Below are 13200 nucleotides of genomic sequence, written 5' to 3' on the forward strand. Positions count from 1 at the left end.
CATATGGTACCATTATTCCATCATTCTATCTATTAGCGGTGAACGATTGAACGATGACAAATTATAATTTTTATAGACTGACTAACTTTGTAAACAAATAATTCAATAGTATAACTTGTATATTACTCTCGCCGTATTGATGATTATACTTCTTTTATTTCTTTATTTCTCAGCATGCGCCGTTGACGTTCCCAACCTTCACGCATCACTCATTCTGTATCCCTGTCTACCCCACAAGAAACCATTCTCTTTATATAGTCCAGCGTTTCTTAAACTTTTTTATTCATGGAACCCTTTTTTATGTTCACTTTAATCATGGAACCCCTACGTTTTTTTTTTAGATTTTTAGCTATTTATATTAAACTTTCAACAAAAAGTTATTACCGCTCGATAGTTAGACTCTGTACTTTGTTTCAATAGTTGTAACATTTTACGTAAACATTTTTTCCTGCTAGTCGTTAATCTTTAGTAAGATTTTTGAACATTTTGAAAAAAGCACTTTAGTTTTGTGGAACCCTGAAATGATCTTCGCGGAACCCTAGGGTTCCGCGGAACACAGTTTAAGAAACGCTGATATAGTCAATAGCGTATACAATTAAAAACAATTTAATCACAAGTTTTTTTTTCAAGCATATTATGATGATTTATCGTGATTCATTACATTTATAGTATGATTATAAGTTAGGATTAGACATTTCTAAGACACCAAATATCAAAAAAAAAAAAAAAAATGTTTAAGATAGATTTACTTGTACGTGCATTACACATAACAAACAGATCTAAGTATCTAACTAGTTCTATTAAATAATAATAGCAAAATGTAATGTACATTGTAGGTACAACTGTATAAGAATATAAGTATTTTGGTACATTTTTTCACCTATATAATATATTATTGTTTTTAGGACTATTTTTATTGAGATATTTTTCTGCAGAATGGTATTCAATATGTTATCATAACTGTTTAGAATTGTAATAGACTAAAGTCAATTTAAATATTACCAAAATATAAATTTACCTAAATCTATTTTATTTCATCATTACGACATCTTATGAGGTTTTATAGCTTCCGATGACAATAACACGTTCAGCACGGTATATGACATTTTTACTATCTGAAATGAAAGATTTTTAAATTAATTAAATTCAATATAAATAATATTTAAGATTATTGGCTCAGTTATTAAATTGAGTTTTTAATTATATCATACGACATATTATAACATTTCATTTTTTACTCATAAAAATCTCTTAAAAAAAATGACCAATTGTCATAGTGTTATTATAGATATAATATACAAGCTATAGTATAGTAGTATTTTATTAGTATAGAATAGTGATTTATGACCTATAATTTAGTAAATTTATTCTGTGTAGAGTACTCTTCTGCAGTATAACTTTGAGCCAATATTTAAGTTTATTAATTAATTATAAACTTTTATTAATGAATACACTTTCCTTGTCTCCGCATAAGATTCTTTAGATTTCGTCACTGATGGGAAAGAACGCGGTCGTATGAACGCGATCATTTAAACGGGTTCATATTATGTGAAACTGTGAACTTTACATAAACGAGTTCAATTTTCATGAAATGAATTTGAACGTGAACTAAGTTCTTATTTATTATGATCTTAAAAGTTTTGGGTTTGCTCATTGACAATTTAATTTTGATGGAACATAGTTATATACTTATATTTATAAAATAAATAATTTAATAATAATAAAAGTGGGTATCGCTATTAGGTGTCGTGTGGTTCATTATTAAATTTGAATCCAATAATAGGTATAATTGTATATGAAAAACAATAAAATATGTTAGGGTCAGGATGTAAATGAACATGTAGTGAATACATGTATGAATATTGAAGAATATATAGTGTGTTAATTTTTATAAAGAACTTTCTATCACTGGATTTCGTAATTTTATTGTGACTTGTACAAGTATTTAAGTGACAATATATATAAATAGCTGTATCAATTGTTTTTATTAGACATACTAATTATTTAATATTATACTTGAAAATTTATAATAATCCTAGTATTCTTATAACTATTTTAATAAATTGTAATGATTTTTATAAGAAAAATAGAATTTCATAGAATTCTATAAATATACCTATTCATATTAATCGTCTTAGATTATATTTTTTCTTATAAAAGAATCATATATTAAAAATAATCTATTTTATAATAAATTTCTTACCTTTAGAAGTAAATTTAAATTTATAGTAAAAATGTAACCAACTGTAAATGTTAATGGTATTGTAGCTCTTGCCATCATTATTAAAATAGAACGTTTAAACGATTTGTTTACATAGAAAAAGGAATTATCAAAAAGGACACGTAATATTTCATCATGCTAAAAATATTTTAGAAATACAGTCAATTTTTTTAAATTATGAGACATAGGTACTATTAAAATATTAATATATACTTACTAAATCCAAAAGCACACTTCCATAAAAAGTGTATATGGTAATATTTATAATAGCTGCTATACCACTGGCTATACATATTGATACTATTGTTTGATTAATATAACCCTAAAAGGTAACAATTATTAATTTTTATTAATTTTTAATGTATCATTTAATAATAGATATATTGGAGTAGGTAGAAAATGAGCGTTCTAGAACCTAATCCGCTGACCATTGCTGACCATGGCTGATCCGCTGACACCCATTTCCATTACCGGTTATATTATACAAACATTGTTACGATGATTATGTTAATACTTGATGTAACCAGAAAAAAAAAATAATAATAATAATTTACGTATCCTCGCGCGCGTGTATGTATGTAACAACAATTGGCATAACAACATTGCCAGATTTATAAATGATCTCATAGATAGATCGGCAACCGTGCATCAAGAAATCCTGAAATGACTATAATGCGCTCATTGATGACTGATACCCTTGTTGATGGTATATATTAGAGAGCTATATAAGAGCTACATATTATAGAGCCTTAGTTTATATTATCCGAAAAAAAGTACTTCAGAGAAGTAAAAAAAGCTTTCTGTGCGGAAGTTGAAGCGATTGGAAGAAAAGATAGAATTTTAATGTTAATATAGAAGTGCAATCAATCTCAAAATAATGTGCCAAAAAGGCCCATTGTTGAAAAAGTAGAATTTGGAGCTTAATAAAGAAGTGAAATCAATCCCAAAATGCTGTGCCTCAACTTAAAAAATATCAATTCACAAAAATTTCAAGATGTTCAACTGTACAAACAATGGAAAAAAAATAGCACAGAACGGCAGCGTATTACAGATTGTTACCAAAAATTTGAGTCAGATAGATTTACTCGCAAACAAGGCGACAACTCCGATTTATGGCTAATTTCATCATCATTAATACACGCTGTTCTGTGCTATTTTTTTTCAATGTTTGTACAGTTAAACATCTTGATATTTTTGTGAAATGATATTTTTTCAAGTTGAGGCACAACATTTAGTCTCGCTATAGGGTTGGGTCGAATTGTTTATTTGAACGATATACAACGAATCGTTGTTTATTTATGTGCTGTTTCTTTTCGGTGTTTCTTACGCACAGAAAGGAGTCTTTAGCGAAGTTTTATTAACTTAAAAAATTGAGGCGGGTGATAAAATCTGTATACTATTATTTAGGAACATAATGTTAATAATAATAATTATCACGGAGAGTGAAATTTTTGTTTATTAATTTAATTTTAAGAAAATAATATTAAATAAAAAAATTGTCTCATTATATTTTATTAGTATTACTCACCCGAATAGCTTGAATCACTAGAGTAGTAGTCAAGCCAAAATATATAGCATTGAATGACATTGACTGTAATATTGGTTTCGTAAATACTATCTTCATTGTATTAAAATATCTATAATAAATAAAATTAACAATGTATAATTATAATCCATGATTTATGAACGATGGTTTATATTTAGATTTTTAGCGACTAAGTCATCTAATTTAAAAATGAAAAGTTATAGATTAAATTTTAAGCAAATATTCATATTAGAATTTATTAAATACTAGCTGACCCGCGTGCACTTCGTTGCCCGTTAAAAATGTCAATTCTATAATACGATTCACTAAGTCATTTTCATTGACCATTTTGATTATCAAAAAACTTTTTTAAGCACCACTTTAAAGCTAAATAAATTAAATTCTAAGACGAAATTTCTTCAAAAGTGTTTGTAGTTAAAATTTTGAAAAATGTATCAAAATATAACGTATACACTATTTTTTAGATAAAAATGTATTAAAATTTTAATTTAAATAGCTAAGGCTATAATAATAAAATGCCCAAGTCTTTGATAACTTTAACCTTATTAAATTTACAAGCAATTTTGAATGTCCAATTCAATAAATTGACTTAGGTCACAGTATTAAAGGTATTCTATTGGTCTTCGCTCCTCTTTATAATCATAAATAGTTTTAGATCATTAGCAAAAAGTAAAAACAAATATTTACAACGACGGAAAAAAATATTATAACGACTTGATCATATTTTATAAAAATTATAAGAACTGCAGAATAGAGGATATGTAACCCAGTTCCTTTTGAAACTTTAGAAGTAATGGCGATGGGGCCTGAAACACTATTATTTACTCTGAATAGTTGTATCCTATCATTCAGATAGGTACTTACGAGTATTACGATGATCATTCTAACAATTTAACATTTTATCTAAAAGATGTTTGAACTTGTGTGACAAAAATAAATTCGGTGACCGAATCGAATTTTTTTTAATATGGACGCTATACAGTATACACCGCATCTATTTTATTATATTTCCAACTTACATCAATAACCTTTGATGTTGAATGACTGCATATTTCATTTTTTGTTCATCGTTGTCGACAACAGCTTCTCGAATCGTCTGTACAATAGTCTCTAACCTGTATTTCAAAACACCTACATAATAAATAAATGTCGTGTTTATAAAACAAAGTTCAATATGCGCAATGTACACAGATATTGCGTATACAAAGTATTTGCATGCGTAGATCACGAGATTTCTGGTCTTTATTGGTAACACGTCCAGAAAAGGAAATGTGAAGGGATCTCCTACACGTACCGAATCGTAGAGAATCGTATACGTAACCGGGAAAATTACAAACATGTTCGACGCTATTAGATGGTACATCGTTATTATGTTTATTTTCGATTGATAGTCATCCGGTATTCCCAATTGTTTCGAGTACTGGTCCATCTCGCGGAATTGATTTTTATGGTAGATTCGAAAAGTGATGTTCAGCAGTATGTAAGATTCTATCAACATGCACAATAATGTGAACAGTTGAATGGATACGCTCTGCTCGTAATAGATAATCGACACGTACGACGCGATGAAATAATAAAGCGTTATGAGAAATTCGAAATACGTCAAGTAAAGCATTCTCTTACTGTCGGTGCACCCAGTCATTTGCAAGAATACGTTAATAGCGTCTATGCGCGGCATTGCTAAGTCTTTACTCCACTGAGGTACTAGATAGTGTGTATGGTTTCTTTTTATATGGGCTTGTATCACACTGTGTAATCTATAATAATATGTATACAATTATTAATAAACATAAGGACATAAGGTATATTGTATTTAATAATAAAATGAAAGGCACAATACTAGCTCTTAATAATATATATAAAAGGTTTGTGCGTGTCAAAATTTATATTATAATTTCATCAACATTTTAATAGTCTTGGTTTCTGTAGGTATCTATAAAAGTGGGTTAAAATATGGCGTGAATTTATGATAAATTGATAATATAATAATAGAAACAAATAATAATAAATAAGAGGTAGAAATATAACGGTGACATAGGTATTAATAATAAATATTTTAATATTTAGTTAATGATTGACTGCAATAAGTTTTTTATTTCATTAGAAAAAAATCAAATAATCAACATATTTTTATATGACGTACGTAGGTATATTAGTATCAAGTCACATCATAAACTAATTGGTGATTGTGTTTGTATATTAACTATTAACATATATGATAAATATATATGTAGCACTAGTACACGGCTTTTTTAAACACGTTATAAACTAAATTGTCTAAAAAAATTTAAAAGAATGACGAGTGGGTTTTTTAAGATTTGACAACATATGCATCATTAAATGTATATAAACTACTATTATTTATACAACGCACATATAAGGGGTTTTCTATAAAGTTTTATGATGCTGTAGAAAGGATCTCAAGATAATACAATAGAACAAGATTGTACAAATAAACCTAACTTATGGTTGGCTAGTTATACGCACTGTTCTATAATAATGTATATGGTCTATATTCTCTTTCAAATCATCAACATATTCTGAAGGAAAAATAGGTGTATACCTACATAAGACACAAGCTTATAATTATCTATTGCTATTAACAATATACTTTAATAATTAATTTCCAATCGTTCTATGAATAAAATATATTGTTTTTTTAATAATAGTACTGTGCTGTTATTATAGCCTGTAGGTACTTCTCTCGATATATATATATATATATAGAGAGAGAGAGAGAGATATTATGTATATACATATATATATTCAATATTGTATCCTATACAAGAGGACTTAGCGTGTTTTGAATATTACCGTCAAAGGTAAATTTTAATTATGGTCGCGCCGTTAATAATTTTGATTTTTTTTTATAGTAAACCTAATTAAATGTACCTATAACCTAATAAATAATATTACACAGGCCTAAAAATAAGTGTTTTTCTAATGGCTTGCTCATCACTTTCACATACGGGGTTCTGTGTTTGGCTCAAGTCCTAAATCCTATTTATGTAGTAGCAGGTGTTAACATTTGCCTTTCTCTGTCCTAAACCGATTTCATGTAATCTACTTAGTTATCGGAAAATTGAAACCTAGGATTAGGAATATAATAGTTATGAGTTGTTTGCTGATAAAATACTCTTCATTAACGAAGATTTCCGTTTCTCCATAAGCAAATATTGCAAATATTTTCTAGTGCACTATGACATGGATTCCACGGATACCGCAAGTCGTTTAGTCTCAAACTATAGTTAGTCTAGGTTTATTGACTTAAATATTAAATATTTTATTTTTTATTAAATATTATCGAAGTACCTATATAAGAGGGTTGCTTTTTTAATTTTTCCATTATTATATCTGTGTGCACTCTCATTCACCATTTATCAAATGATGCCATATTTGATTGCACTGGACCCATATGGTCGTGTGCCTTTTATTGAAATATTGCATGCAATTTTTCACATAATACGATAGGTACCTACATATTATTTATTAAGCTCAGTATTTACCTTTTAATGGTGTAATGTTGTAATATTGTAATATTAATGGTGTAATGCATTCTTAGCTCTGGTTTTCAAATATTTGTGTAGAATCAAAGCAGTAATACTACCGCCTATTTCATTGCTTATAAATTATAATATAAGTAGGTAAGTCATTGCGACTTTGTCCGTGCAGTCATAATATTTTTGTTCATTTCTAGGCTTATTACCAGTGTTTTTAGTAATTATTCTTAGGTAATGTTTCATTAAAAAAAAACACTCCATCTTAATAATTATAAGTGTGTTTTAAAAGTTATTTCTTTTTATTTTGTTTAAAATAAATATTTACTTTATATAACTTCATTTTATTGTTAATTTAATTATACAAAGATTTCACTTTTAAACACGATATTATGACGAGCTATATCGTTGAATCGTTGAATTATAAAACGTATACCCAGCGGAAGCTGATTTACAGGATAACAGTGTCGGCAACTATGAACGAAAAAAGTCTTTACAAAATCATAAATTATCTCATATAAAAAAAAATTCAAACTGATAATTTTAAAATTGGAAGCCAATTGGCTATAATCAGTCCAACTCAAGTTATTTACTAAATAAGGCTATGGTAAGCTGCCAAGTGACAAGTGTTATGCATGGAAATCATTACACAGTTTAAAACTTCAACTCTTTAAATCTGTTAATTTTGAATTTTTCCTTAAATCCCGCTATTTAGAAAAAACAAGGAGAATGTAAGTATTTTTTATTATAGCAACGATTTAAGATAGTACTATCTTAAATCGTGATTATAACCATATCACACTGTTTACTGTAGTTTATGATAACAGATATTGTTATTATGATAACGTGAGATTTTAATATTAGAATAATTATTCGACGTCAAATTTTTATTTCCACCGTTTGTTACTCATTTGTACTTTGTAGTTATAATTAATTAGTTTTGTTATTAATAATAACAATAAGTCTCATAAAATAATATTTTGATTTTATACTATACTTAGTATACCTATATTATAGTCATAGTTAAACTGAGTTTTAATTGAAACAAAATGGTTGTAAGACCTTATAATGAAGAACTAGGATATCTAGAAAAGAAATCTCCATATAAATGGGAAATAAAAAAAGGATTTCAACCTAATATGAAGGTAGGTAAAAGGATTTGTTTAAAAAATTTTGAGTTTTTATAAAAAAAATTTGTTTTTATTTTATAGGTTGAAGGAGTGTTTTATGTTAATACATTTTTGGAAAAACTAATGTTGGAAGAATTACAAAATGCATGTCGACCAGGAATGATTGGTGGATTTTTACCTGGTGTTAAACAAATTGCTAATGTGGCTGCATTGCCTGGTATTGTCCATAAATCTATTGGACTTCCAGATGTACACTCTGGTTATGGGTTTGCTATTGGTATGCTTAAAATAGTTTTTTATTTTTATCTAATATGTAAGTTAATAGTTGAATTTTCAAACTGTTCCTAATAGGCTTTTTAAATTATAATACTAAATATATTATATCACCAATATTGATTATACCTAAGTTTATGTATTATATTAGTGTATAAGTTTTCATTAAGCATTAATCTTAATTCTCAGGAAATATGGCTGCATTTGATATGGATGATCCTCTATCTATTGTTTCACCTGGTGGTGTTGGATTTGACATTAATTGTGGTGTACGATTACTCAGAACAAATTTATTTGAAAAAGATGTTCAGCCCATCAAAGTAATATAACATTATTAATTTAAATTCTACCATCATAATATTATGATATGATATTATTTTAACCTTATACTATTTAGGAACAATTAGCTCAAAGTATGTTCGATCACATTCCTGTAGGTGTAGGGTCAAAAGGAATCATACCAATGAATGCAAATGATTTAGAAGAAGCACTTGAAATGGGAATGGATTGGTCTCTAAGAGAAGGTTAATATCTTAAAAATTAAAATTTTGAATATTATTTATAAAAAATTATATTTATGTTAGGTTACGCATGGGCTGAAGACAAAGAACATTGTGAAGAAAATGGTAGAATGTTGAATGCAGATTCATCTAAAGTTAGCATGAGAGCTAGAAAACGAGGATTACCACAAGTAATTTATTGATTAGAAGAATGCATAGTTTAAATGTTAAAAATATTATTATTTAAAATGTTGAACATTTATAATATGCTTGTTTATAGTTAGGAACATTAGGAGCTGGCAATCACTACGCAGAAATACAAGTAGTTGATGAAGTTTATGATAAATGGGCAGCCAAGAAAATGGGAATTGAAAACATTGGTCAAGTTTGTGTTATGATACATTCTGGAAGTCGTGGTTTTGGACACCAAGTTGCAACAGGTTTTTAAACATTGTATTAAATAAGATGTAGGTTGTATGTATGGGTGTACTGGGTAGGCGAAAGCCAGTTTACAGTTAAATTTAATAAAGGCGTTTCTTCACTAGTCTTTTTATATTTATAATTTGTATTACACCCAATTAAAAACATCATAATAATGTATTATTCAATGTTTAATACATAAAATAATATTATACTATTATTACTATTTGATTACGTATTAAAAATTCAAACTAAGATAAATTCAGTTTTTAAAATTTTTGATATTATGTTACTAAATCTGATAACCATGTCTAAAGTTTAAAAAAATTAAGCTAAGGAAAATATTAAAATTCATTTTATACTTTCCCGTCTCTTATAATAATTTAATTTTAATTGTCATGTAGTCAAACTGATTAGCTTTTGCGTCACTGAAAGTAATAAAGACAATATGTTTAAACATTTTTAATTATAAATTAATTAATTAATAAAGTATAAAATAATCAATTTTAAGGGAAATTAATTTTATTTTTATCTTTTGTGTGGTACTTAATGATTAATATTTAGCCTTAGAGTGATACATAGCTAATATTAAGAAAAACACTATTTCATCCAGTTATTAAAAATACTACTTACTTGCTGGGGATAAAATTATTTCATTACGTGATAATAATTGTGTTATTTAGTAGGTATACTGGTTAAAATAATCACTGCCATTATCCAAACAATATGACACTATTCATCTTAATTACTGATTATTACAAGTTATTTTATTTATTAATTTTGGGTATAAACACTGTGTATTAATCGGTTTAATGATTTAAATGAAACATGATTTTACTAAGTCCTATATTCCTTAAAATAAAAAAAAAAATTATTTAGTGTCTTCAAATATAAATAAAATTTTAGTTGATAGTCATTAAAAAATTGTAATTTAAATAAATGTCTCATTTCAAATTATTTAAGATCATATTACCTCAGTTACTATGATATTTCTGATAGAACGCATAATTTTTTATTTGTACACTAACATTATACAAACATTTAGGAGTGCATGAGTGCATTTCTTAACTTTTTAATGGATATTTATGTTATCTTCAACCAATTTTAATAAGTATTCAATTGGGTTTTAGTGTATCTGGTTTGTATTTAGAGCAGTTTTTAATTTAAAAATAATTTATTTGCATGTCATGAACTTAAAAGTAAAAGTAATTTTTACATTTTACTATTATTTATATAGAAAATGTAATCCATAAATGATAATTGATTAAAAAAAAAAAATTTGAGTATTATACTTTTAATTTATAAAAATAAACCAAGTAGTGAGTAGTATAATTTTAATAGAAAGATAAATATATTAAAGACTTTTTACTTAAGATGCTTTACTGGAAATGGAAAAGGCTATGAAACGGGACCAAATTGAAGTCAACGACAGACAATTAGCTTGTGCTCGTATTAAGTCCAATGAAGGTCAAAATTATTTGAAATCTATGTCTGCTGCTGCAAATTTTGCATGGGTGAATCGAAGTTCAATGACATTTTTAGCCCGTCAAGTATGTAATAAATGACAACAATATTGGAAATTTAATAATAAGTATAATTTTTTTTTTTTTTAAGGCTTTTGCAAAACAATTCAAATTGACACCAGATGATTTAGACATGCATGTCATATATGATGTATCTCATAATATTGCAAAAATGGAACAACATTATGTCGATGGAAAACCTAAACACTTATTGGTGCATAGAAAGGTATTTAGAACATTTATTTTATTTGTGGTTTTATTAAAGTTATATAAGTTGTTGTATTTTAATAAAATATATGGGCAAACGTAAATTGTGCCCAACGAAGGGAAAAAATTGTTAATTGCGCCCGGTATTTTTCAGGTATAAATTTCTTAGTAAATTGCGTCCAATAGAAATATTATTTTTATTACAATCATTTAGCATTTCCCAGAGGACACCACGAAGAGGCGACTATTACTATCCTCCAAAAATTATTTTTAATATTATGGGATTAATAAGTACTTTTAAATATTTTTAGGTTAATTTTTACAGTAAATAATCATAAAAAAAATGTAATACTAAATTAATATTAAGTAAATTATATAATATAGAGTTAATAGTATAATACAATTATAAGTTATATATCAGCATAGTAATAAGACATCACTTTTACATATTCAGCTCTCGTAATAGTATTTTCATTGTATTGTTGAATAATTTTTTCCATTGTTTGAATTTTTTTTTATTTGATGTTTTGAAATTTATAAGGTTCATTTATACTATTAATTTTTATGTTAATTTTGAACTGTAACTCTAATATTTTATCCATAAAATTATAAGTATGAGGATGAGGAGTATAGAAGATTTTATTAAAATGACTGGAAAGATTCACAGGCATTAGTAGTCCATGCTACTGTTGCAAAAGCTGATGCCCAAATATTCGGAGGAAAGTCAGCAAATAAAATCGCTAATATTAAAATAATTAACTGTTATGTTTGGTTTTTACTCCAATAAATGTACAAAAGTGTTTAAAACAGATGAATTCAAGGTTGCACTTAGATTAGATACTATAAGCGCACTTTACTACGTAAAAATTTATACCTGAAAATTAAAGGGCACAATATTTACTTTACTATTTTCACTACCTGCTCACTATGGACGCAATTTACAATCGCCCTAATATATTGTTCATTATTGGATTTTATGATTTCAGGGATCAACAAGAGCATTTCCTCCTTATCACCCTCTTATCCCAGTTGACTACCAACTAACCGGTCAACCAGTTTTGATTGGTGGAACAATGGGTACCTGTTCATATGTGTTGACTGGAACTGAACAGGGTATGAATGAAACATTTGGGTCTACGTGCCACGGTGCTGTAAGTGATTTTTATTTTTTCAATTTGTTTATTTGTTTAATTTTAATCTAACTGATGAAATATTTTATTTTCCAGGGACGTGCATTGTCAAGAGCTAAATCTCGTAGAAATATAGACTATAATGATGTATTAGAAAAATTGCAGCAACAAGGGATTGCCATACGAGTAGCTTCACCGAAATTAGTAATGGAAGAAGCACCAGAGTCATATAAAAATGTCACTGATGTGGTAGACACTTGCCATGAGGCAGGAATTAGTAAGAAGACTGTTAAATTAAGACCAATTGCTGTTATTAAAGGATAAAAATTAATTTACGTATACCTATTTAATCTAAAAATTGCATCTAATTACATGTATATTTTGTATTATATATTCATAAACTACATATTTTTTATTTGTAAATTTTTTACCTGGATCTATTTACTGTTGGTTAAAATATGTTTAAATGCTGAAATATTTCTACAATTTTATTCAGGTAATATTCAACTAACAGATATTAAATCATAATTTATAAATTATCTTTTTTATATTATTTCAGTAACTTAATAAAAAAAGTAATAATTTAAGTTGTTATTTTAAATGTGTTTAAAAAAAATCATGGTAAAGTATTTTTATCTTTTTTAAATTTATGTATAAATAACACATGAAGAATTTGATATATGTATCAAATCTTTGCTATAAAATAATTGTTAACACTTGTAAAAAAAAGATGCCAACATATTTTGGATATTT

General features: G+C 26.9%; 2 protein-coding genes across 2 annotated transcripts; one reads left to right on the forward strand and one right to left on the reverse strand.

The window, feature by feature from the left end:
• Window positions 1-80: 80 nt before the first annotated feature.
• Window positions 81-8020, reverse strand: LOC114122798 (odorant receptor 43b). Its single transcript, XM_050210739.1, has 6 exons — window positions 7274-8020; window positions 4787-5524; window positions 3750-3858; window positions 2439-2543; window positions 2204-2359; window positions 81-1115 (listed from the first exon to the last, which is right to left on the reverse strand). The coding sequence occupies exons 1-6, from the start codon at window positions 7321-7323 to the stop codon at window positions 1041-1043; spliced, it is 1233 nt and encodes a 410-aa protein (XP_050066696.1). The 5' UTR covers window positions 7324-8020; the 3' UTR covers window positions 81-1040.
• Window positions 8021-8115: 95 nt separating this feature from the next.
• Window positions 8116-12855, forward strand: LOC114122803 (RNA-splicing ligase RtcB homolog). Its single transcript, XM_027985568.2, has 10 exons — window positions 8116-8409; window positions 8476-8671; window positions 8857-8987; window positions 9065-9191; window positions 9252-9358; window positions 9448-9607; window positions 10962-11137; window positions 11202-11336; window positions 12304-12468; window positions 12544-12855. Exons 1-10 carry the CDS (start codon window positions 8314-8316, stop codon window positions 12769-12771), a joined length of 1521 nt encoding a protein of 506 aa, XP_027841369.2. The 5' UTR covers window positions 8116-8313; the 3' UTR covers window positions 12772-12855.
• Window positions 12856-13200: the final 345 nt, after the last annotated feature.

The sequence above is a fragment of the Aphis gossypii genome, chromosome 1, assembly GCF_020184175.1.
Source record: "Aphis gossypii isolate Hap1 chromosome 1, ASM2018417v2, whole genome shotgun sequence".
NCBI lineage: Eukaryota > Metazoa > Arthropoda > Insecta > Hemiptera > Aphididae > Aphis > Aphis gossypii.

Excerpts from the sequence above, each read along its gene's own strand:
- LOC114122803 (XM_027985568.2), top strand. The coding sequence starts at position 8,314 with ATGGTTGTAAGACCTTATAATGAAGAACTAGGATATCTAGAAAAGAAA. Across the intron at positions 8,410-8,475 it reads GATTTCAACCTAATATGAAG|GTTGAAGGAGTGTTTTATGT; the intron begins GTAGGTAAAAGG and ends TTTATTTTATAG. Across the intron at positions 12,469-12,543 it reads GGTCTACGTGCCACGGTGCT|GGACGTGCATTGTCAAGAGC; the intron begins GTAAGTGATTTT and ends TTTATTTTCCAG.
- LOC114122798 (XM_050210739.1), bottom strand. The coding sequence starts at position 7,323 with ATGCATTACACCATTAATATTACAATATTACAACATTACACCATTAAA. Across the intron at positions 3,859-4,786 it reads CAACATCAAAGGTTATTGAT|ATATTTTAATACAATGAAGA; the intron begins GTAAGTTGGAAA and ends TATTTATTATAG. Across the intron at positions 2,360-2,438 it reads GAAGTGTGCTTTTGGATTTA|CATGATGAAATATTACGTGT; the intron begins GTAAGTATATAT and ends AAATATTTTTAG.